Source organism: Cygnus olor, chromosome 3, assembly GCF_009769625.2.
Source record: "Cygnus olor isolate bCygOlo1 chromosome 3, bCygOlo1.pri.v2, whole genome shotgun sequence".
NCBI lineage: Eukaryota > Metazoa > Chordata > Aves > Anseriformes > Anatidae > Cygnus > Cygnus olor.
This window is the reverse complement of record NC_049171.1, coordinates 44,544,408-44,571,199: the sequence shown is the minus strand read 5'-3', so window position 1 is coordinate 44,571,199 and position 26,792 is coordinate 44,544,408. Positions and strand designations below refer to the sequence as shown.

The window sequence follows — 26,792 nt, the reverse complement described above, 5'->3', positions numbered from 1 at the left end:
AGGTTTCCCAGGGGCAAAAATAAAGGGAGAGATATACTCTTGGGTCTGCTGATAGCATCCTTTAGTTGTATACAACCTTAAGAAGTTATCGGACTGTTTTCTCAATACACCAGTTTACTGTTTTCTCAATACATCAGTTTCATCATAGCTCCATCTCCATCTAGAACAGTCAGGGAGATAGTGGTAGCTGATGCCTTAATACACAGCAATCCGGGTGGAACCTTGGTGTTAAGGGTACCAGTATTTTAAAAGCTTTAAACCTCATGGTGACTTGTTGTATTTTGTTCTTCCATGTGCTTAGCTTTGTGTATTGCATAAAGTTATTTTCAAGTTATTTTTAAATTGCAAAGAAATGAAACTATCTTTATGTGATACCTTTAAATCTGATTAAATATCAGCAAATTGAACTCAAGTTCTCCTATTCTCATAAAATTTTCACTTTTGATGTTATTAGGAAATGCCGCAACTGTTGCCAATTTTCCTTTTGCTTTTTCCCTGTTAGCTGCATATTTCAGGGTAACTTTTGTGCATAATTAATAAATGACATCAGAAAGCTCTAACAGGAAGCTGTGTTCCTATCTATGTTTTGTTACTGTAATCTGGAATAATTCTCTTTGACGTTAGGAAGATGCTTTTGAGTGTAACTCGAAAGCGTAACTGAAATCAAATTTTGAATGCTGAATTCAAGTACCTTTACAGTGATGTAGAAATAGTTGATTTTATGGATAAATATTTCTGAAACACTTTGCTATCCATTTCCTCAAATCAAATCACCAGAGGGTATAATCATTCTGTCTATAATGTTTTGTCATATTATTACTAGCCTGAAGAACACAACAATTCACCCAGTGAGGGAAGGAGAGTCCCCAAGCGTTTTCAGTGTCTTCTCTCAGAGTTGTGAAAACCTTGGAGAGCCTACAGTGCTTTCACATCACTTCTGTCAATCTGACTTTGGATTCATATATGCAAAGGTTTTTGGCTTTATCTGTACATTGAACCAAAAACCATTAGTATAAATCAGTGGTTGACTAATTCAGGTAACTATAGAAAAGGTGTGACTGTTGCAGTTGTATGTATGCTCATCAAGAGAATAGTTTAGATAATGTTAGTGGCAGTGCATCTATTGACTTAAATGATTTTTGTCCTGATTATTTATGGCGTGTTAACTTTTAGCTGTCACGTACGAAGTTAAATATTTTTCCAGAAACTCTTGCTTTCACACAAATCTTTTTTCCTTCTTCAAGAGAGCAGATGGTAGAACCGATTATTTTTTCTTAAATAAACATGTATTTTTTGTATTCTTTAGTTTTGTTGTTGTTATTGTTCCAAGGAGTGCCTAGAAGGAGTCCAATAAACTACTAGATTTCAATGCAATTCATTTTTTAATGGAACTGTTCTGGAAGGAGATTGATTCTTCTTTAATGAAAGTTTGATTGTTGAAGAGCACTGGTATGAGCTGTCCAGAATTTTCATGTTTCTGGGAAGTGAACAAATTTGTTAGAGAAATAACAGTTTCAGAATCTTGGCAAACATGAACTCTGAAAGTGTGGAGGAGAAATACTTAATCAAAATTTAAAAACAGCATTACAAATTAAAAATGTAATAATTTTCATAGTTTGTGTGCTATGATTTCCTTCCTTCCTAATATCAGACAGGATTTCTCAAGTATTATCCCAGAGTCAACTAAGCAGAGGTTATCCTTTTGTATATAACGAACATATTTATATTTATATATTTTTTTCTCTAGATACTTATTTTTGTGTACTCAGTTAGAATTCAGGAAGACTACTCAGTGTTTCATTTAATTTAATGACACTAGTATTACTTAAAAGTATGAAAGTTTCCCCAATTTTTCATTGCTACTTTGACTTAAAAACTTAACTCATTATACATTGGTTGTGATGACAATTTTAAAAATCAACACTACATAGTGTTTTTTTCTAAAAGATAACTAAATTCAAATTAAAACTAAATTTGTGAAAGTCTCATGGTTTGTGTTTTATACGAGATCAGAGTATTTTTTACCCTTGTGGTTCATTATCTGTCACTTCTACGAATTTCTTCTGGTTCCTTAATCTAATTAAGGGACTGAAGCATCTTTCACACGAGGCATGGCTGGGAGTGCTGGAGAAGAGGTTCAGGGGGAACCTTACTAATTTATATAAATACCCGATGTGAGAGAATTATTAACAAAACGGGAGCTAGACTCTCCTCAGTGGTGCTCAGTGACAGGAAAAGAGGCAGTGGGCACAAAGTAAAACGTGAAATTCTATCTGAACACAAGAAAATACTTTTTTACTGTGAGGTGCTCAAACACTGCAACAAGTTGCCCAGAGAGGCTGTGGAGTCTGCATCCTTGGAGATATTGAAAACCCTACTGGAAAGAGTCCTAAGCCAACTGCTCCTAGATAACCCTGATTTGAGCAGGGAGTTGGACTGGATCATCTTAAGAGATCCCTTCCAACCTAAATCATTCTGTAATCTGTGATCACTGTTAACAGTGACTTGGATAGCCATATCATGCAAGATTTGCTCTTATTTTCTAGTCCAGGTACTTCTAGCATATAAAACTTTGAAAAGAGCTTCTGTTTTTTTTTTTTTCTCTTGTGCCTTTTGTTTTTTTTGCATGTCTGATGTTTTTTACTGCAAGCTTCCTTTATAGCACATAACTCCACAGCTACTACACATTGGGTGAGATATAATTTGTACTCACTTGAAGCAATTGTAAAGCTGATGATGGCCCAAAGTCAGCCTAAAATTTAGTTGGTACATTTACATAACTTTCATATCTTTATTTATGCCACTTGTTCCTAAAAAAAAAAAAAAAAAAAAAAAAGTCTCCCCTAAGTCCAAGTAAATCTCACTATTATGGGTTGGTGCTAAAGGGAGCTGATCAAACAATTAAGAAGCATTATGCAGTTTTTCTTTTACATGTTGGGAGCTTTTGCTTAAAATCTATATCTATACTTTGAAGGAGTATTTCCCTCTTCAGAGCAGGTAGGAAATTGTGCTCTCAAATATCACAATAATTTCTTCCACGTGCCTGGTGACAGGACGAGGGGGAATGGGCTAAAGTTGCGCCAGGGGAGGTTTAGGTTGGATATTAGGAAGAACTTCTTCATGGAAAGGGTTGTGAGGCATTGGAATAGGCTGCCCAGGGAAGTGGTTGAGTCACCATCCCTGGAGGTCTTTAGATGATGTTTAGATGTAGAGCTTAGTGATATGGTTTAGTGGAGGACTTGTTAGTGTTAGGTCAGAGGTTGGACTCGGTGATCTTGGAGGTCTCTTCCAACCTAAATGATTCTGTGATTCTGTAACCTTTGTGGTATATATATTAATGTTTCTAAATCTCATGAGCTACCACCTCTATCAAAGTAAAATATGGAAAGTATGTTCAGGAGAGGGCAGTCATGGAAGTCCCCAAGTGTACTTTGATTAACAAAGTAGTATTTACACTAGCACAGAAGTGCTATGAGTATATAAATGCATAGTTACAAAGTAAGGGGACTACTGAATGTTCATAATTTGGAATGATAGTGTGAATATGTTTATAAAAATGGATATGTGCATGTGTGTATATATGTGTGTATGAGCATGCATGCGTAGATGCATGTTTTTACTAACAACGTTCTAAAATACAGCAAAGGAGAAGTGTGACCTTGAGATTATTTACATATCACGATGAGGGACATCCAAACTATATTTTCTGAGGTTCATATATTTTCTGTAAAACAGCATGGATTAGTCACGTTATTTTTTAATTGGAAGAACAATAAAATGACCGACTGCAGTATGGGGCTTGTTGCATGTGAAATATACGATATTAAGATATATTAAAAGTGAACCAAATAGTAGAGAAAATACTAGAATTTTAAACTTGGTTTATAAGTGCAGTAGATAATCTTTATGATAAATGGGTAGTACAACAGAAATCATCATTATAGGAAGTTTATTTTAGATTGGTTTATGCTGTGGAAATTAGGACTAGATGTCTAACATTTCTTTGTTTCATACTATGAAAAAAATTTGTATTATGTGAAAATTGGAAGAAAAAATGAATGCGGAGAAGACAAAATCTCTTTTAGAATGAAGAATACTAGGGGAATGTCCTGTAGATAAATCATTAAAATATGATAATTCTGAGGAAGATAATACCAAAACACCTTTTCTGGATAAATTGCTAATTAAATAGGTTGTGGTTTGTTTTTTTGTTTTTCTTCTAGTGTGATGCTCTAGGTAGATTAGGTAGGACACCTTATGTCTGTGCACATCAAGATTGAATGTAAAGCTGCTACTAAACGCTATCATTGTGCCTTGAAGTTGGCTTAAAAGTACACTGGGCCACTAAGTGAAAAATTGTGATACAAAGATTAAAGTGATCCTGAGGATTAACAGATAATCTACTTTTTTAATGGAATTGGAATGCCTTTTGTTCTGTATGAGAGAGAGCACTATGAGAGTGCATGAGAGATATGATTAGCAAGAAAAGATGAGCATCTTCTTTTGTCATAGTCATAGAACCACAGAATGGCTCAGGTTGGAAGAGACCTCAAAGATAGTTCCACCCCCCCCTGCCATATGCAGGGATGCCACCGACTAGATCATTTTGCCCAGGGCCTCATCTAGCCTGGTCTTCAGGGATGGAGCATCCACAACCTCTTTGGGCAACCTGTTTCAGCGCCTCACCACCCTCTGAGTGAAGAATTTCCTCCTAACCTCTAACCTAAATCTCCCCTCTTTTAGTTTAAAACCATTCCCCCTCATCCTGTCAATATCTGATTGAGCAAAAAGTTGCTCTCCATTTATTTTATAAGCCCCCTTTAAGTATTGAAAAGCTGCCATAAGGTCACCCCGGAGCCTTCTCTTCATTAGGCTGAACAGCCCCAGCTCTCTCAGCCTTCCTCCATAGGAGAGGTGCTCTCTCATCAACTTCGTGCCCCACCCCCCAGACCCGTTCTAACAGATCAACATCCTTCTTGTGCTGGGGGGTCTATATTCATTAAATATCATATTCATATCATGTCATATTCATTAAATTCTGTAGAAGGAACTACAAAGATGGAGTTGGTCTGGCTAATGAATTGCATGTCTAAAGCTGTGCCTATAAGTCCTGATGGTCTGTGTTATTTATGACAGCCAGTGGGTGTTACTACTGTTGTTCAAGCAGTTGTTGGTTGCTGACTGAATCATATGGACTCATTCATGAATTTTACTTCAATGACTTAAATAATTTTTCACTTAATAGTTACTTATTTTTGGATTGCCTATGGAGCACCAGCATGCAAAGATCTTCTTAATGAAATGACTAATTTGGAATATCTTCATTAAGTGTATTCTTATTTTCTAAACAATGCGTTGGTTATTAAAATAAGGAAAGATATTTGACATTCATATCAGAGCAGCCTTGAGTATCTCTTGGAACAAGCTGCTTCTTTCTGATCTGTTACATCGATTCATGCTTATGTAAAAAAAAATCTTATGCAAAAAAAAAAAAGCAAATCTTGTTGGCTTGTCAAACTGTGGATTTCTGTGCACACTATTGCATTTCTTTTCATACTATTTTCCTTATTTTTAAGAGTTGAACTTCTATTTTTGGATTATACACTTAGCTGTACTTACTGTTTGGAATAAACTGAGATTTTGGGGAAAGGTAATCTGTAATATTTTTTCAACCAAATATAGAGTTAATCTAAGGAAATCTTCAGATACTATTTTCTCTGGAATTCCTTTCTCTTACAGCTTTTCCAATCCTTCATATGTTCATGCAGAGTCACCTTTCGAAGACTGTGTTGGCTGTATATTGCAGTTATGACTATTGTGCATTGATTTGTCAGTCTGCCTTTTCTCTTTTGAGTTTCTTGAAAATTAATTAGTATGTTGAATTAAAGTCTAGATTCTGGTTTAAATGTTGTTATTAACAAAATACTTCTAGTTATTAACCAGGCTTTTATGAGTTTTGTTTTTTCTTAGTAATTATTCCGCTCTTAATGTTCCTTTTAAAAATAAATAAATAAATAAAGTTTGAATGCTTTTTCTAACTTGTTACACATCTTCCACTGGACTTTCTGTAGAAAATTTACTGTTGCTTACCAAGTCTGTCTTAATCCACAGTGTTACTATTTTACAACAGGAAAATAGATGGGAAATTGTTTTTATTTATTCAAACAGATAGATGTATTTTGTTACCAATTACATGTCCCAGGTCTATGGTATATGTATTTTTTTTCCAAATGTAGTGACAAAATATGTCTTAAATTGCCTGTTTATAGAAGCTGGAACAATGTATATAGGCAGCAGTTTAGGAAAAAAGAAATACTTTATTTAAGGGTATTAAGGAATCACACAGTTGTAAGGTGACTTGTATGTGTAAAGCTATGCATGTTTGATTATGTGATTATAGAAAAAATGCTGTAGTTCTTTTCTGAAAATACTTAGCTGCCTAAATGAAGTCAGGTTTATGGTTCTGCTTTAATTCAAAAGCTGCTTCTTTAATACATGTATTGCGCTATGTAGTATTTTGTTGATTCAATTATGCAATTGCCAAACTTGTGTTTGAGTTTCCCTTCATATATCGTTTATTATAAACACTATGAAGTGTTAATAAATAGCTTCTAAAACCAAATAAGTGGAATGGAATGGAAAAGAAAATATACAACTCTTTTTTCAAAGACCTGACAAGAAGTCTCAAAATGAAGCAGCCAGGCAAATTACAAACTTAAAATCACCAAAGAGGCTGTAAAAACAGTCAATTGAACTCTGATATCACTGATGTAATCAGCAGGTCTCCAAGACACCCATTAACACTTTAAATAGTCTCATTCATAATGATTAAACAAAATTTGAAGATGATACACCAAGTAAACATTATGTATATAAAACAATGCAAAGCAAATAAGATTTCCCCTGCAATCTTGCAAGCAAATTAGACTGTAAAAGAATACTAGTTGTGAAGACTATTGTAATCCTGAAGTTCATCCACTTAAAGAATTAAAGAAACTTGATGAAAAGTTATAGAAGTATTGCATGCATTGTATACAATTTTTTCTTCAAAAAAAAACACTTAACGGTTTAGAATAGATATTTGAAAATATTTTATATATGCACAGATATCTCAATATTAGAAATACAACTGCAAACCTTGATTTGAATGGAACTTGTTTTTTCAGTGTTGTGTGAGTTTTCAACCTGAAAGTTTTGCTAAGACAATGGTACTGCTAAATTTAAAAGTACCTTAATTAAATAGGAAGTGTTGTTGCATAGTATTTTCATTGAGTTTTATATCAATTAATGTTTTTTTTAATACTTAAAGTTCTCTAGAATAAAACTGTAATTGGCCAATCAGCAAATTTGTCATTCCTCCACATCTATAAGTACAGCTTTGTCATGTACTCTGAAAATGGTGTGTTAAAGTAAATTTGGAATTTGCATCTCAGCTTCTCACAAGGCTACTAAGAAGTTGAAGCAAAATGGTAGACCTAATTTATTTTTTTTTACAATTAAATAAAATGGTTAATTTAAATAGCCAATAAAGCCCTCATTGCTAAGCTTGCATTACTTCAGGTAGTAAGAAACTGGGTCTTGCTCAAATGATTTATTTTCTTCTGTAAAATAGTATTTGAAAGAATATTACTTACCATAGAAAACGTCTGTACATTAGCTAAAAAGCCTGTAATAACAGAAAGAGATCTTCAGAAGGTGCTTTCAGGACTGTTCCTTACAGTAAATTTGTACTCTTGTGGTTTCCTACAATTAAAATAAAAATGGTAATTTTCAAAAATATCAGTATTATATGTTTAATGATTATTAGTAAAAGCTGTGCAGGTAATGAAATCTGTAGAAGAATGGAAATAATTCTGTGTTCTGCACTCTCTTCTAAGTGTCTGTGAAAAGTAAATAAAAATGCAAAGTTATTAGCAAATTAATATTTATCTCTTAAGGATCTTTGATTCTGTTGCAAAAGTTTTTAGGATCTTGAAATACAGGAATTGTACCTGTCTACAGCAGTTCTTTCTTAGCAAAAATCTCTTTTCAGAGAGACCAAGAGGAACAAAGCAAATAATTTTTAAATTGAGTTTACAATTTATAAGATTTAAACATGTACTAGACTGTAATGACTATAATCACCTATATTAACTAAACTTTAAATTTTTCAAAACATTCTTAAAGCTTATTTTGTATGTACAAGTTTTAAGTTCTCTATGGAAGATGTGATTTTATTTTTATTTTTTGTACTATTGATTTAAACAGTTAAAATAGTAAGATGGATATTTCTTCAGAATCAGAGAAAGTCATTACTGTTTTTTTTGTCTGTATTTATATAATAAAATTTATTGCGCAAAATTAATCATAAGCCATTTTAAAGACCATCTGTTTCTTCAGCAGGTTCCTGTGTATCGCTGACTCTTCTTCTGTTAGAGTGGTCATAGTTTATCACCTTAGATTTAAAGATATATATTCTACTACACTGACTGTTGCTGCTTTACTGATGTTTAATAATTAATAGTTAATTATTTTACTATATGTTAGTTTTGGTCCCAGACTTTTTATTAAGAATAAGTGAAATGATGAAATAGCACGTGACTGAAGATTTTAGTTCAATTTAAGAGAGATTATGCTGCTACATTTTGTTTTTCTTATAGATACAAAATTTGAGGGCTGGAAGTGGTAGCCTCAGAATAAAAGGCTTGGAATAATAAATCTTGACTCTTGTTACCATGTGTTCTGTTTCTTATAATTTCTACACATACGTATGAAAAATGCAAAATACATGTATTGTTTGTTTTTAACAGATTGGACAACTTGCTTTTAAAGGCATGAAAAGACTAAACCGAATCCAATCTATAGTTTTTGAGACTGCCTACAACACAAATGAGAACATGCTAATTTGTGCGCCCACTGGAGCTGGGAAGACCAACATTGCTATGTTGACAGTCCTTCATGAAATTCGCCAGCATGTTCAGCATGGTGTTATCAAAAAAGATGAGTTTAAGGTAAGAATTTAACGAACCAAATAACTGCTTTTTAGCTGGTGAAGTAAAACCCATTATATGCAACATGAAATTGGGAATTTTCAAGAATATTGTATTTTTCCAAGTTGAAGATAAGGCTAATTTTGATTTACTTCATTACTCTTAAAGTTTTTCTTTTTTCTGTTCTAAAAATCTTATTATGCAAGGGAAAAAGCTATGAAAATGTATTTAGCTTTGATGCAGAACCAATTTTCAAAGTGATGAGGCTATGTAAACAAAATCCATTGTTCTTTCAGCTGCTGCATGCTCATCCAACAAAGATAACTACTTTTCATATATCACTATTAACATTTTTCACTGTAAGTGCCTGGCATCATATTTCACAATAAGTTGTGATTTGTAATAGTTGCCACGAAACAAACGACATTGTGGGGTTTGCTCGTTTATCAAGTGAGTGTCCCTTTGGTTACAGATTGTATATGTTGCTCCTATGAAGGCTTTGGCAGCTGAAATGACAAATTACTTCAGCAAGCGTCTTGAACCACTAGGTATTACTGTGAAAGAGTTGACTGGTGATATGCAACTGTCAAAAGGTGAAATTCTGCGAACACAGGTATGCTTAATATTTGAAAATATTGTTCTTTGTACTTTTGTATTTTTCATAGGTACGCCGGTGTTTTTCTTTAACTGTCGTTATGAAAGTGTTAGTGAAGCAGCTGAAACATTATTACTGCATCTAATTATGTTGGTTGTGTTCTAAAATGTGACATTTGAGAAGCAATTCAGAGCAATTAAAACGCTGATACATTTGAAATATCTTAAGCAATATGCTCATCAAACTTTGGGGGTTCTCCCATTTAGTTTCACAGCTATGCCTTGAAATAGACCCTAGTGAGCCACTTCTGTATAAACTTTGAATAACATCATACCTGATTTCCAGCTTGTGAACATTAGTGGATTATGCCTACCCTTTCAGAATTGTAAGACAAGAGTTGCATTTGCAAGAACATGACCTTCCTAAATTCAGATTTGGCATTCTTTAATAACAGTATTTGAAAAGTTGAAAGTCTGGTTGGAAATGATAAATTGAAAATACCTTAATAACACCTTAATAATATCACTGCAAATATATACAAGTGATACATACTTTCTTTAAAAAATAAAATTAAAAAATTGTAGGTTCCTGTAAATGGCTAATCTCACTTTTCCTCATTTGTTCATGAAAGGAAAAGGTATCACTAGGCTAAACCTTTGATCATTCATAGAAATTAATAAATTTTGAATTTTTAGCTTTGTAAATAGTATTGTCTAGATGGAGATTTTTATGTTTTAGCCGATACTTCTTGTCATATTAATTTTAGGCAAATGCTATTTGTGTCTGTGAAATATCACTTCCCCAAAATACTGACTTTTTATCCGTTCTTAAATAGATAAAATGTTTTTTGTAGTTACCTTCCTTCGGTAAGGCTAGAAAAATCTCTTTGCGTAGCAAGTAGATATATCTGTTTGTAATTAATAATCAAGAGGATCACTGCAGTCATCTACTTTGAAGTCCTGAATAACAGTCTTCATCATTAGAATATCAATATGCATGCATATTGATGCACAAGGACAAAATAATGGGATAACCAATAAATAACAAACCCATATCTGTAAGTAAGAGCAATGTCAGAATTACTTTGAAACACCACCTGCCCAAAATTTATATTTACGAGGTGAAAAAGCTTTCAATAAAGGCTTTTTAATAAATTAAAGTATTTACATAGACCAAATTATCATTTCAAATTACTTCCGGTTCATTTTTCCACAGTAGTTTTTGGCTAGGGCACACAATGCAGTAGATCAGAGTTTTAACAGTAGAAAGAGAGTATGTATAATCACTAGTAAACCTAAAGTGACCGTGGAAAACCCTGCTCTGAACTACAATGATCTAAGAAGGGAATGAACGTAGAACAGAAAAGTGCTAGTTCCTAGTTTGCATCATAATTCATAAAATCTCACCGCATTACGTAAAACTGTGCTTACATCCAATAAAGAAGTAAGGAAAAGAAAAAAAAAAAAAAAAAGTAATTTCAGGTGTCATTAAGAAATATGGATGGAAAATGGTTTATAAAGTGAAGATTTTATTTATTACTTTAGCAATGGGAAAATATTAATATAAACAAAGTATTAATTTAGAGCATAGTTACATAGTAATTTAAGTTTAGCAAGAGACTCTGCTTCATCATGCTCTCCTATTTTAATCCAAAATACCACCCGTTAATAGTACAAATATTATTTTTCTTTGTGGGAAGAGGTTAAATTAGATTTGTGTGCAAAAGTCTTGAAGAACTGGCAAGGTTATTTTTTACCTAGTAAAAATATTTTTTTTTCATGCTACAGACAGATCCCATTGCTTTGAAATTCATCTTTTTATGTGAAATTTACTTATCTTCTAATAGTTCTACGCTCTTTATGTAGAAATAGGATAGATACTATTCTGAAGTGTAGTGTATAGTTCCGAGACTTGTTTTAGGAATTGAAATGGAAGATAAATGGTCTCAATAAGAGGAAGAATTTGGAAACTATTACGTTATTTGTGACAGATTTCCAAAGGAACTCTAATTAAAGCATTGGTTAATTTCAGTTTTAGCTTTTTTATGGATAATAGTTTTGCTTCTTTGCTCTTTCAAACATTGCAAAGGTTAGAAAGAAGAATATATATAAGGACCCAAAATGTTGGGACTGTGAAATGCTCGTTATTGTTTTTTTTGTTGTTGTATCTAGTCAGTGTTTCCTTATTGTAGCGTTGTAGGAGATGCAGAGGAGAGAGAACACAAGTCCAAGAGTTACAAGCGTAGGTGCTGCTGTTGTTCATCCAGACTCAGGAGCCCAGCAGTGGGCTTTGTTTTATACTGGCTTATCACAGTACACTGAAAATATCATGCCTCTCACAGACAATGCCTTATGTAACTGAGGAAGGGCACTGACTTGTGCTGGATATTGCCTATTGTTCTTTGCATATAATATTTCCTATGAAAACTAATAAGCTTTCTTTCATCAACTATTGTACTTAGACCACCTCTTACAATCAGGTTCTTTTTGCTGCTTTTTGCCCTGTATTAAATTTATTTTTATTTCAAAAGGCTTTTCGTGGTGGTGATGTGGTTTTTGTTTTGTTTTGTTTTACTATTGTCCGCTACTGTAACGTATAAATTTCTCAAACTGCTTCTGTTTCTTTATGATTTCAGAGTTATTTTGCCAATCTTTACCCTGCTTCCTAACCTTTACTAGTCTAACTAATCAAGTGCCTGTGTTTAACCGTAAAGTAATTTTTCCTGAAGAATTAACCTTTAGCAGGAGGATGCATGCTCATAATTTAAAGCATGCTCATAATTTAAATACACAGGGATAGTACATACAGTTTTGGAGGATAAAAAACAGGAGTAGGATCATCAACAGAAGCAGATGCTGTCATTTCATGTTGGATCACTGTTTCAAAACATTGGAGGTTCTCTTTTTAGGAGACTGAATGCCTGATCTAAATCTTCTGTGACTGTAGACTTTTGCCTCTTTTCTGAGCGGTTAAATTTTCACCATCTTCGTTTTCATTCTCAAGTGAGTCGAATCAGTCACAATGAAGGATAGAAGAATGAGGTGATTGTCAGGTGTTAGTTAGAAGTAGAACTTCAGTGACAGTCCTGATAATTTTCTCCTTTCTTTCCATTCATCATGCTTCATCCTTCATACTTTGTGTATTTAAATTTGTGTATTTTGTAAGTCATTACTTGCATCTGTTATGGTTATTCTGATGAGGAAAAATTGCTTTAGCTGACAAATTGCTAACTATCTCACTTCCCAGGAATTCATCTTTAATTAATGGAGTCTGCCTACAGGAGTCTGTAGACTCTGCCTCTAGTTTCTCTACAAATATTTTTAAATATTGAAAAAGTTAGCCAGAAAGCATTTATAGTATTATGCATGAGATTATTTTGCTTCCATATTGTTCCATACTATGTTTTGAATATTCTGTCATTCCAAAGCATACTTCAGAACCCAACGTTTCTGAAAAGGTTGTGGTTTGTTTTTTTTTTTTTTTTTTTGGTGGTGGTGATTACCTTTTTTTTTCAGTAATGAAATGCCTTTAAAGAAATCCAGATAATTGTTTTGTTGACACTTCATACAGCCTTCTAGCCTTCTCCCTACATCATGGGCAATGAACTATTATTTATCTACCTATAAGATGAGGGAAGCTGGATAAAAACTGGAAGACCCAATTTCCCTTAATGTTTCCATGAAAATTAAATGTAAATATTTAATGTGTCATTCTAATGCTTCAGAAAAAGTAGATCCAGAGTCCATTACTAAATATTTTTTTACATAAATGTTTCACTGAACCTGGGAACAGAAGAAAATGAACTTACTACAAAAAATAAATAGCCCTAGCTATTGTACTAGTTCTGCTAAAGAGTTTATCTTACACTTTTTTAAATGTCTATCTTAACTTTTTTCATGGTTTAAATAAAGATGCATTGTTTTCACTTTTCATTAAAAAAATAAATAAATAAATCTGGGGAAGTGTACAATTTTTTCTCTGTTTGTATATTGACTTTCTATTATTTAGGAATAACTGATGCTTAAATATCAGATAAACCACTAATGACATTAAATCTACTTTAGCTGTGATTTATTGTTTGGTAAGTTGTTTTTGGTATGTTAGTGTTTAAATGAAAAATACTAGAGAGTAATAAATTGCATCTTTTGCTGGGTAGCATTTGAGATAATACGGTTTTGCATGTTTTTTTGTTTTGTTTTGTTTTTAAGACAATGGATTATTTGGGTGATTGGTCCATTTGGACTTTGAAGTCTGTATATGTACAGCTACTCTGTCTTTGTTTTACATAGTCTGGAAAATTATATAACAACTTCAGAATCAAGTTGTGAGCTTTCAGATCATCTATCTCTGACTTTGTGTTTGCAACAAATATAGTAGTAACAGTTATCTTCCGAAACTTCAGAGAATGCAACTAGAATTGGAGCAGTATAGACATGTAATGCAATCAGCAAGTCTGAAGGCATTGTCCTTCACTGGCACATAAGCATATGATTACTCTTAACTTTTGCAACCTGTGGCAGCAGCCAGGGAGTTGCAGAAATGTCTTCTGACCTACATAATTATTAACTTTAAAAGATTGTGCGCAAAAATAAACATGTATAAGATTATTTATCTTTAATGTTTTATACATACATAACGAGAAACAAAATTAAGATCCTTGGCATAACCCAGTGGAAATTTAGCAAAAATTTCTTCTACTTGTATAAACCTTAATAATAATAATAATAAAATAGTCTTTTAAGAGGTTTGTTTTTTTTTTTTTAAGGAAAGCTATTATACTATTCTATTGCATCTCCAGCTTCTATAAATGTTCATCACTCTTACACTAGTACATCAGCAGTTTTGTACAAGATTTGTTACAGTATGATCCTTGTCTATGGTTAGGGTCTAAATTCAAATGAGTACATTTAACCAAGACTGACATTTTAGAGTTGAAATAAATTTTCTATCATATTTTTACTTTGTGCTTCAGGCATGCAGATATAAGCCAAACTTCTTTTACTGGGCCTGTGTCTCCTGCCTTGGAGGCTGTCAGCCTGTTGTGAGCCTTGCTCACTAGAGATACATCTTAATGTTAAGGCCAGATTATCCATGCTTTCTCTGTTGCTAAAATTACGTAGTAGCTGATAAACAAATCTGGTCAACATTTGAAAGCAGGCTAATTTACCCAGTCTATAAACCTCTCTATATCTCTGTTCCTTCCTTCTCATATTCTTGGAGTTAAGGGGATTCAGGGAGCAGGAGGATCAAGAGAAAGAAATTTATTATCTTTAAAATAAATATTATGTGAAAATGAATCAAACTATTGTCATAATTCTCCCATTTCTGCCCTATTGAATACTTTTTCTTTTGTAACTCTTGAAATATAGATTTATTTTTTAAGTAGCAGGTGTTTCCATTTTTGTTCTTGTTGATCAAGATGATGATCTTGCAGAAAGCAAGGTTATTTATTCAAAAATATATTATTATACTTCCTGTAGTGTTTACTCATTGCTAAAGTACTTTAAGGTTCAAAAAATAAAAATAAAAATGTATGCTTTTATGGAAGTACAAGGCAGTACATGTCAACATTAGCCTGCCAACCTTCACAGAGACAGACATTTCTAAAATTTTAGTTTTCTGCATGCCTCCAACTACCTCTGCCTTTTTTTAAATCATGGATTTGATAAAAATTAATTCCCTACCCAGTGCTGGAAACAAACTGTGTATCTGATCTTACTCTGTTTCCAACTTAGTGTTTTTAAACATTTCTGTTTAATACAGCTAGGAAGTAGGATATTGGGAGTGGCATTCACTCATTTAAAAAAACAAAACAAAACAAAAACTTCATAAACTTTTGTAACTTTACAACTCTGGAAAAATTTCAAGATATTCAAATAATTCAAATTCAGAACCTAAATTTGTAGTGTCCTGCATAAATGAAATATGCAGAGGCATAAAGTGAAAGATTAGACCTTCAGTCAGTGCAGTGTAGCTAAATATATATATATATATATATATATATATATATAAATAAAAAAAAATAGGTGATGCGGAAAGAAAGTTGCTAAACCTGACCTGCTTTATCAGGCAGCTAGCTGTCATGTGTTCCCTGCTAGTTAGCCTGTGTAAGGTAAAGTTGCGTTCAGAGTTGATTGTTTCTTTCTCACAGTTTATGTAAAAAGTATCTTAACGTTTTGTTAAGAAACAATCCTTCAAAGCTTTAGATTTGAGAAGTAATAGCACTTTCTTTTGCCAAGTGCTGAATGTGTTGAAGAGCTTGAAGATATGAATGATTTCCAAGATACCAATTAAGGAGGAAAAAAACACATCAAGAACTAAACAGTTATGAGGCATCCATGTCCAGATGCTGGCAGGGGGCTGCAGGGCTCTTCTATGAGGAGAGGCTGGGGCTGCCCTGTGCCAGTCACAGCCATTTCAAGTCATCTCCAGCGGCCACACCACAGGGCATGGCCAGGCCCAGCAGCCAGGATGGCAGACCCTCAGGGAAAGAAGGCTTGAGGAAGGGTAAAAACACTGCACAGCAGTTGTGAGAAAGAGAGAGAGAGAGAAAGAAAGAAAGAAAGGAGTGAGGAAAAATGTAAGAGAAACAACCCTGCAGACACTACAGTCAGTGAGGAAGGATGGGGAGAAGGTTCTGTATGTGCCTGAGCCAATATTCCCCTGCTGCCACTGGAAGTTTTGGAAGAGACCACAGTGGAGCAGGTATTTCCCTACAGCCTGAGAAGACTAAGGTGGAGCTGACATCCACACTGAAGTTAGGTTAAGTAAACTGTGACCCACAGAGAGGAGCCCACACAGGAACAGGTTTATCCTGGCAGGAACTTTGGCCCTTAGTCCACAGGTATGCTGGAGCAGTGTGTTCCTGGGGGACTGAAACCCATAGAAAGGACCCACACTGGAGTAGTTTGTGTAGGACTGTATTCTGTGGGATGGACCCCACACTGGAGCAAGGGAAAAGAAACAGCAGTAACCAGGTGTTATGTACTGACCACAGCCCCTGTTCCCCATCACCTTGCACCGCTTGGTGCATCAGGAGGTAGAAGACTTGAAACAAAGTGGTGAAGTTGAGCCTGGGAAGAAGGAGGCTTAAGAGGAAGGGTGTTTTAAGGTTTGTTTGGTCTGTGTTTCTATCCTACTCTCTTTTAAATTGGCAATGAATCAAATTAATTTTCCCCGAGTCAAGTCCATTTTGCCTGTGACAGTAATTGGTAAGTGACCTCCCTGTCTTCATCTCAGCCTGCAGGCTTTTCTATCTTATTTTCTCTCCCTGTCCTGTTGAAGAAGGGGAGTGAGAGAGTGTCTGGATGGGCATCTGGCAGACAGCCAAGGCCAACCCAGAACAAATGTAGTTGTAGTTTTAGGTGTGGTGTTTTGTGTGTGTTTGTTTTTTGTTTTTTTTTTTAATTTTTTTGATTGAACTTAGTTTTAGCTGATTTTTAAATTAAATGTGTTTGTAGAAATTTTAACTTTGATATTTTAAATCCAAGATAAATATTTTATTAGCTTATTGCAAGTTTTATATAGCTGTGTTTTTTTGTTTTAGCTATTTATACTAAAAATAAGACTAGTTTAGAACAAAAGGGCAGTTGTTATTGAAGAGCATGAGTAATACAACAGTACTGATAAGTGTTTTTGAAAACAGCAGTGTTGCAAATGAAAAGAGAATTTGTGTATGCTGCATTTGCATTGGCAAATACATTTGTCTGATTACTGCACAGAATGCTTTTCTTGAGGAGAGGAAATAGCCTGAAGGACTGAATGTATTTTGACATCTCAAAGATTAGCTGATTAATTGTACTTGTGATGGCAAAGCAGAAGTGAGAAGTGAAGCAGAGACCACAAAAGCATCAAAGCTGAATAGGGCAAGCAGTTCTGAGAACAGCAAATGGCATCAGGACCTTTCAGTAATATGGATGATCAGTGTGATAGATTCTGTCAGCTGATAGACTGTGATATTAAGTCATGAAGGCTTTATTCCCTGTTGGAATCTGATACTAATAAAATGGAATAATACTTTTTTCTTAAGTTCTTATCTGTAATATAAAACTAATCAAGTCTGAAACTATTTGAAGCAAAAGAGGGCTATAAGCTTGGTGCTTTCTATTTCATCTACAGCTTGCTTTTTCTTATACTCTTTTTCTCATTTCCTGCACATTAATAAGGTATAGAGATGGTTCTGGGTAAAAGCAAATAGTGAGCTTGATTCCTGCTGCTTTTTTTTCCCCCATGGAAATAAAAATAGGTAAAGTTTGTTAATTTTTACTGTATTATATTTTGTGTTATCGGTGTATATATGTGCTTTCCATTTAATGTATATAAAAAGTCCACTGGTAGAACCTTATGCGTGTAATAAAGGGGTTCTCTACACTAGTTACTGATCTACTTTTTTTTTTATGGTTACCCATTTCATGTGCTTTTATGCTTATATGTAACCAGAAATTAGGACATCTCTGCATTAGGAAAAAGGGATAAATTTTTGCATTTAGGAACTGGAAAAAAATAAGTGATGACAGAATTATCACTAAATCACGTTAGACATGATGGATTTCTTTTTGACTGCTTGACCTATTTAGCATATAAGTAGGTTGAATTGTGATAAATGTGATAAATCCACATAACTAATAATGTAAATGTCCGCTTCTTCCAATAAAAAGAATTTTTATATAAAAAAGAAATCTTGATAAACAAGATTTATTCTTTTAAAGACTAGTTTTCTTAATATTCTCTCAGTCTATTTCATAGGTTTTGGTAGGAATTAATAAGTTCTGTGCAGGTGGCCTTTCAGGGAGCATTTAATAAAGAAATCAAATTTAGGAGAATCTTTTTTTTTTCCCTGAGATTGTCAATTGTTATCCCATTCATATTACCATATCATTTTGTGAAAACAATAATCCACCAAAAATACTTCATATAATTCAGCATATGCAATCTCAGATGCTTTCTTTTTACTTCATCACTAACTTTTTTCCTTCACATCTGGTATATTTTGTCTGTCTTCAGGCACTTGGACTTTAATCTCCAATTAAATGCTATTGTTTTTTTGCTTGCAGTTATTGAATGCAGCTGTATTACTGCTGCCTTTAGATACCAGTCTGTTTCCTTCTTGGAACAGAGTGGTTCTTTGCTCTGGAAACTTTGGATGCTTTAGACACAATAAAATCTACTTTTTTGTTTGGTTGGGTTTAGTGTGGAAGAGGATAAACTGTCATGCAGTGGCCAACAGAAGTGATCCAGAGATTATAAAGCTCACAGATATAGAGAAGCCCTCCTCTTTTCAAGTTCTTCATTTCAAAACAGTTGAGCCTAGTTAATAATCCCTGTTCCAATATGAGTAGAATGAAAACTAGTCCTGAATTCAATGCACACCAATGGCTGCAGGAGCAGAATATCCTCTTTTGATCAGCATTTGGATGGGGAGATATAACTTTTCAAAGGACAACAAAATCTAATACAAAAAAAAAAAAAAGGAAGGGACTAGCCTCTCTTTCTGACCAAAGTTTCAGAGTATTTCTCAGTGGTACTATCGTGCTAAAAGAAAATTTCATTTCTTCTGAATTTTCAAATTAACGTCTTTTTAAAATAAGTCTATCTGCATTTAAATGAGATGAAAAAAATCACTTTTCAAATGAGTTAAATATACCCAAATGTTTTTGAACAAAAGTTTATATAGCTGACTCATGTTCAACAAGAACAGATGTTGGATTCTGTGTCTGGCATGGGGCAATGCTGGATGAACCTATAGACTGGGGGGCAAGAGGCTGGAGTGCAGCCATGTGGAAAGGGATCTGGGGATTTTGGCTGATGGAAAGCTCTGTATGAGTCAACAGTGTGCCCTGCTGGCCAAACGGGTGCATTAGGCACAGAATAGCTAACTGGTCAAAAGAAATGTCCTACTGTACGCAACATCGGTGTGGCCTCACCTCGAACACTGTGTGCAGGTTTGGACTCCTTATGTAAACAGGATATAAAGTTATTAGGATGTGTCCAAAGTAGGGCAAGAAAGATGGTGAAGGGACTAAGGTGCCTAATATGAGGGTAGCAGCTGAGGATACTTGGTTTGTTCAGCTTAGAGAAGAGGAGGATGCGGGGTGTCCTCATTGCTCTTTACAAGTTTATCGTGAGGAGGAGCAGAGTGGGAAGTGCTGATCTCCTCCCTCACCAAACTGGTGACAGGACACAAGGGAATGGCTTAAAGGTGCTTCAGGGAAGTTCAGATTGGACAGGAAAAAGCTCTTCACTGAGAGAGGGTGGTAAAGCACTGGAACAAGCTTCCCAGGCGACTGGTCATGGCCACAAGCCTACAGTTGTTTAAGAAGCATTCGGATCTAGGATTTGGATCCTAGATCTGTTGGTTAACTCTTAAGTTGCCCTGTGTGGAGTACAAGTTGGACTCGATAATCCCTATGTGTCCCTTCCAACACAAGATGCTCTGTGATTCAGTGACTCAAGAAACATCAAAATCTCTTCATGCAATATGATTTCTATATCCCAAAGTGATCTCCACCTCACTCTGTCATCTTCATATGGGTTGTCTTCATTTCAGAAGACTGAAGTCTGAAAAATAAAATCTTACTTCTGGCTTCATTTTCCATGCTACCTTTAGGGCAAATTGTGCAATAAAAAACACTATCCAAGATATATTTGAGGCAGTAAGGCTTGCTGGAATTACAGACTATTACATATCTTTTTTCTGCCTTTTTAAAGGTTTTCTGTAAATATTAAATGTGTTTCTTGATTACTGTCAAGTTCTGAATACAAGACTTAAAATCAGAAGGGATTTGTATACAAATATCTACTGTGTTGTGTTTGATTTGAAGATTTGAAATACTGCTTTTTGAGGTCCTGATCTTGTTAGTCGCTTCACCAGTAAGCAATCCACACTCCCAGCTTATAGCAAACTAATGGTCAATAACATCCAGCTCCTTACCTGGGTTGAGTGTATTCTTCTTGGATTTTGGAGGGATAAAGTGGAATCCCAAAAGGTTTTTGATGGATAAACAGAGGCAGAGAAAAAAAAAAATATATATATATATATATTTTTTTTTTTTTTCTATGACCGTCCTCAGAGTTCCAGAATAGGGAATAACATAAGGGAAATTAAGAGAAAATCTGGATTAGGTGATCCTGCCATTGGGTGTGGTAAATCACTAGGATCTGAAACTGGAGAACATACTTAAAGTGAGCACTCACCGTTCCACTTCTGTAGTACCACTATGCTTATCCAACTCACTTCAGGAACACTTGAGTTTTCAATTTCTTAACCTTGTATTAGTTGACCATTTAAAGACAAGGAAGGAGTTTTTCCTTGAGTGCCACTTTTATGAAGTATATGGCTTTTCCACGGTTTTCTCTTTTCCTTTCTTGTGGGATTTATAGTAAAGTAGGTGAAAAAAAAAAAAGACTGATAGTAAACAGCAGAGAGACATTTGGGGGCATGTAATGTTCAGAGCCAAACCTCTTTTCCTGAATTCTTTAGCTCTCAGAAATGAAGGCAGCAGCTCTGTGACTTCACACGTAGGATTCTTGATTGTCACCTATGATGAAAATGATTAAGAAATTAAGTTTTGTTTATACAGAGATTTTGGGGTAACTTTTCAGTAGGTTCAGTTGATAAGCTTTTTGCTTAGTTGAATTGTCTGCATTCAATCTTTTTTTTTTCTGTCTCTGGGACAATTCCATTGTTTTGTCAGGCTGATATTACCAGCCTGTCCCTTCAGCATTGTATTCTTTTTTTTTCTTTTTTTCTTTGGCATCGGTGTTCCAATACACTAGTGGTATTGTTGGAAGCCTGGCTGATTTACTGTTGTCCCATTAATATATCTGCCTATGACAGCTAAGATTTTGCCAAAGGGGAAAAAGTACTTATATGTGATCAAATGGTAGCAGTTTGGATAAAAAATGGTAGTCATTTGTAAGGAACTGGAGGTGCTGCCTGTGACCTAAATTAATTTCTAGATTTATGACAGAATCCATCTTGATTTTACTAAAATCAAGCTTCCATGCTTTGGAAATTAGAATCACTACTCCAAGACATTAATTTAAATTTTATTTGAAATAATTTATTCTTTCAAATGGACAGGTACAGTGGTTTATTATACTACATGCCTACTTGCCTGCAATTACTGCATAATCTGTAGTATTTTAATACAGCCTTTGAGTAATCTACTTTATGTTTAATAATCAAATGCCACATACTCTGATAAAAAGGTGTAATTGGCATTCTTTGGTATGACTCACTTGGCTAAAATCCTTGTTTAGATTTGGTTGGAAAGTGGGAGTTAATTTTTGTTTTAGCAGAAAAATTTAGTTGAAGTGATGCCAAATAAAATTACAGTAATTTTGAACAACAGGAAAAAATGTTCAGTGTGTTCTGTAGTTAAAGTATATAGGATTTTATTTGTAATTGCATTCTTTGTTGTGTGTTCACTTTTATTGGAAGTAATTATATTCATGCCTGACTTAGCTCCGTTTCCTTCCAGTTTTTCTAAACTGCTTTGGAAACAGTTTGGGATGTTGGATTTTTTATTTTTATTTTTTAATGAACTTATATAACTTTTTGGTATTGTACTTCAATGTATGTATGAAAATACAAAGTTTTCAATTTGGATGAACAGCCCTTGCTATAAGTATATATTTTTTTTTCCTCCAGTGCACACATTTTTTCATTTACTTCAAGCTTTATCAGAATAAATTCATTTTAAATATATCTGTACTTGAAGCACTTGCATTAATCACTGTCTCTGCAGAGGTTTGATATTACAGTGGAACTTTAAAAGTACTAGTGTACAAATATAAGAAAAATAATTGTGCTTTGGATACATCTTTGATCCAGGCTGCAACTGAATATATTGAGAGGAAGGCTGTTGCTCTTTGGTTGTATGGCTAAGACCAACAGTGTCACCTGCAGGTGAATCGAGTAAATTTCTTAATTTTTTCTAGTGGAAATCTCAGACACACAAGTCACTTACTGAAAATGGGAAGATCTGACTGAATAACTTTCTAATGAACATGTTAAATCAATCTGCTGCTTATTCTTGTTATGAAACTAATTGTAAATGTTTCATGATTGCCTCAAATTATTTTTTTAATATGTGCCTGCAGAAAAAAATCTTGAAATCATTCTTCTCAATAAAATCTTTTTTATATTAAATATTCTGTCCATTTACCACTTAAAATCAAGCAATACGGGAAATGTCTGTGATTTATGACATTAAAATTTATTTACTATATATATTTTATATATGTGAAAATTAAATGTTTATTGATGGTTCATCTCCATTCTGCTAGAATATTGCAGAAATGAATAACATGAAGCAAAGTGTCAAAAGTATTGCATTTAGATTTTAAAAAATATCAAATAAAGAAAAAAAACCCTCTGGTGTTAATATCTGCTGCATTTGAGTAACAGATATAATAATCTAAGAGCAGTGTTGTACCTATACAAATTAAAATTTTGTTTAAGTAGAATAATATACAAATTGTATTTATGTTGAGATGCTGTTCTTCAGTCATTTTCTTGAGGCTTCAGCCTCTTCCTCTCTCTGTTACTAGGTTTGTAATTGATAGGAAAACCTTTTTTAAAAATAGGTCATGTCTTGACTTTTGAATGACCGGGACCAACTGAATCAATTTCTGTCTTGACCTTAACATGAGTGATATTAGTTGTATAATTACAACAGAGTGACTATCCAGAGGCTAGCGAACTGCATGTTGGTTGCAAAATACTTGTAGTGTTTTAAGCTACATTGCAAGTACTACTAATGTTGGTAGAGGGGCTTCAGTGTAATACAGGTGCCTGATGGTAGGGAGAAACAAGCCCAGCTGCAGGTGCTAAGTTTCTCTCCCAGTTCTTCAGTGGAGTGCTGAAGCTATTAGGAGAAGTTGCCTTTGAATTTCCTGTACCCTATAAGTCACTCAGGTATGGTGTGTGTGTGTATAAATATATATAAATATATCACTCTTGTGGAGTCAGAGCATTGAACAATTTGAACAGCTTTGTGTAGACCATCAAGTGTTAGCTAGTCAGCTGTTAGAGTATAGAAACCTCAGTATTAAGTGGTTACCTTACATGAGATTCAGCAGTATTTTAAGCCTGTTTCTTGAGTCTTTGTAGTTTGGGTTTGTACTGGTTAGAGTTTATTTGCCATATAAGATAATATTTTAGATAGTATCAGCCAAACCAAAGGTTACTTCATGTCAAAGGCGTAGTGCTAAGCACAAGATTTCTTCCACTTATTTAGTCTTGTTTTAGTACATTTCAGGCAGTCCATCTTAGTTGCCAAGTGGTTTTTGCTGCTACATCCCTTGAAACAGACATCTTCAATGTTATATTCATTTGGTAACCTGGTAACCTTGGTTATGGGGGGAAGAGTTCCTGATGTAGCAGAACATTTCAAAGATTTTTCATTCAGTTGTGTACTGATAAGTAAATTGGATTGTAATTGTAGTAAGTGCAGATAGCTTAATGTGTTTGTCGTGCAGTATGATTCTTGAGATTTTACAGTTTTACGCAGAACATAGTCTTAGCTTAAAGTGCTTCAGAAAGTGCAGTGTGTGTAAGGGTATTATACCTGTGATTCTTAAACTGTTATAGTGACCAGCAAAATGATCTGGTGTTGAAAACTGATCAAATAGCATGTTAATGCAATATGTTTACACTCCTCTGTAAATCACTTAATGAGGATATGACATTGATGCAATAAGATACTTCAATATTTTATCTCAAGAAGGAGAACTGAAAGGCTTTCAGCCTTCTGGAATCTCTAGCGATTCTGTGACATTGTTATTGCTAGTTGATGCCTCCAAGCTCAAGTTATTCATACCAATGAGCAGGAAGTTGAGCAAAAGTGGCAGGAGGTTTGCAGGACAAAACACAAACATAAAAAGGAAGCATATTAGAGGTGGATGCAGGGACAGGAGACCTGGAAGGAATGTCATTGTGGTTAGAGTATGAAGAGAGGGGGTTAGGTAAGTCAAAGACCATGTGGCAAGAAGCATAGGTAGGTTAAAGGCAACAAGGAAGGCATCAATAGGTATATTATCAGCAGCAAATGGAAGATGGGAAAACATGGACCCGCTGCTAAAATGGGGTAAGGGACCTGATGACAAAGGACTTGTGAAAGGTTGAAGTACTTAATGCCTTCTTTGCTTCAGGCTCTACTATTAGGACCAACTTTCAGCAATCCCTAGCCCTTGAGAGAAATGGGCTGGAGGAGGAACACTTAACACATAGTGGAAGACAGTCAGGTTAGGGCTCCCTGGTACAAGACAGACAGGGACATGAAGGAGTCCATCAAGGGGACACAAAGATGTTAAAGGACAGGAACATTTGACATTGAAGGAGAGGTAGAACAAGCTGGGCTCATTCAGTCTGGAGATGAGAATGCTCAGAGATATGTGGTCAGCGTGTATAGATACCTGATGTGTGGGTGTAAAAAAGACTGAGCCAGACCTTCACAGCAGCATCCAGTGAAAGGCCAATAGGCAACGGGCACAAACTGTGATATAGGAAATCCTGTTTAAGCCTAAGAATTTTTGGTTTTGTTTTCCTGCGAGGGTGGTCAGCAATGAAACAGTTGGTCTAGAGAGGAGGTGGAGTCTTCATCTCAGAGATACTCAAAATTCAACTGGATGCAGTCTTGAGCAGTTTGCTCTTGGTGACCCTGCTTTAAGGAAAGGAGGTGGACTGGCAGATCTCCAGAGGTGCCTTCTCACTTCCTGTGAGCATCAAGATTAGTCTATTTTGATGGAATTGCCTATGTGATATTTACTGAATGTGTCGATAAAATATGAGCGAGGAACTGTTCTAGATACCATTTTGCCTGCTTAACTGTTCCATGTAGTTGTTCCTGTTTAATGATGAAAGATGGTATTTTGTCAAATTTCAAACTTTCTTTTCCAGTGATGGAAGGTTAATAAGCAGTATGCTTTTCATGTGTTTGTATGCAAAATTAAGACTGAAAAATCATTAAAATATATTGTCTAATTGTTAAATTCTAAAGTGCAATGAATCTTAATAAGTAAAAATAAATAATACCTCAACTGGAGTTCTTAAGTTAATAGCAAAGAATCTGAAACTGAATTACTTCATGGCATGAACTAATTACTCATCTTCATGTGAATAATTGTATTAATTTATTAAAAACACCAAATAAAATATTATTGTAGGATGTTTTCTCTGGGGCTTTTTTGGCATTGAGAATGCCAGTAAAACTTGTAGGAAGCTAGTTGCAGAAATATATTTTTCAATAGTGTCTATTATCATTAATATTTTATCTATGAAGTACTTGGAAGAATGATTTACTTTCGTTGGTTTTAATGGCCTTTTATAACTAAAAGGGTTCTGTGCAAAAGAAATCCACATCTATAAAATTACTAACTGCTTTGCACTTCCAAATACTTTTTTAAGCACTGTAAATTTTACAGGATAAAAAAGCAGTCTTTTATAGTTAATGCAAATGATGCATTAAGTTAGACCCTTCTCCCAGAGTACAATTTAAAGGTACTCAGAAGTCCAATTATCTTTGATTTAGCTGTAAAAATTGCAGAATAACAGCTGTGCCTGCTGAGTGAATATTCCTCTGCAAAACGATAGCTTATTTGAGTAGAGTTGAGGACAGGTTTCTGAGGAAATGTTTGCCTCTTTTGGCTCTCTTTCAAATTTTACAGCTTCTGGTCAGTTGAAAATGCAACAGACTTGAAGTAAGTTACAAAACGACATCAAAGCAATTTAGAATTTATGTCCTCTAAGTTGTCATTTTGCATGTTACAGCATATTTTGGGTTGTTTAGCATTTATTTTGACTGTGGAACAAAAGAAAAAACACTTTAGACTTCAAATTAATACTTACAAATACTGCAGATAATCTTACAATATATGACTCCATCTAAAAGTACAGACTTTTCAATACTATATTACAAAAACATTTTAAAGAATATTCTAAAGAATCTAAGTTGCCTTCGCATGCAATACCTATACTGAAGCACACTCTACTATAGAATTAAAGCATATTGAATATTAGTATGGAGTATATTTTATAAGTAAAGCATATATTCATAGCATATTAAATTATTCATATAGCGTATAATTAGAATGTGCTGTTTAGATATGTGTTTATAAGTGAAATTTGAAGGATGTTTTTTAATTGAAGTTTCAAGGACAATTGCCTTGGTATGAATGCATCATTAAGTGCAGTTATGTACACTAAGCTGATGTTAAAACCGTAC

The 26,792-nt window shown here is 34.3% G+C and overlaps 1 protein-coding gene across 2 annotated transcripts in view; it reads left to right on the top strand.

Moving 5' to 3' along the window:
- The window catches only part of ASCC3 (activating signal cointegrator 1 complex subunit 3), a 281,426-nt gene that overhangs the window by 67,429 nt on the left and 187,205 nt on the right, over positions 1-26,792 (top strand). For both annotated transcript variants that reach the window (XM_040551468.1, XM_040551467.1), the window contains exons 9-10: positions 8,790-8,990; positions 9,442-9,582. In XM_040551468.1, the coding sequence (XP_040407402.1) occupies positions 8,790-8,990; positions 9,442-9,582 (342 nt within the window). The remainder of the gene's footprint in view (positions 1-8,789; positions 8,991-9,441; positions 9,583-26,792) is intronic.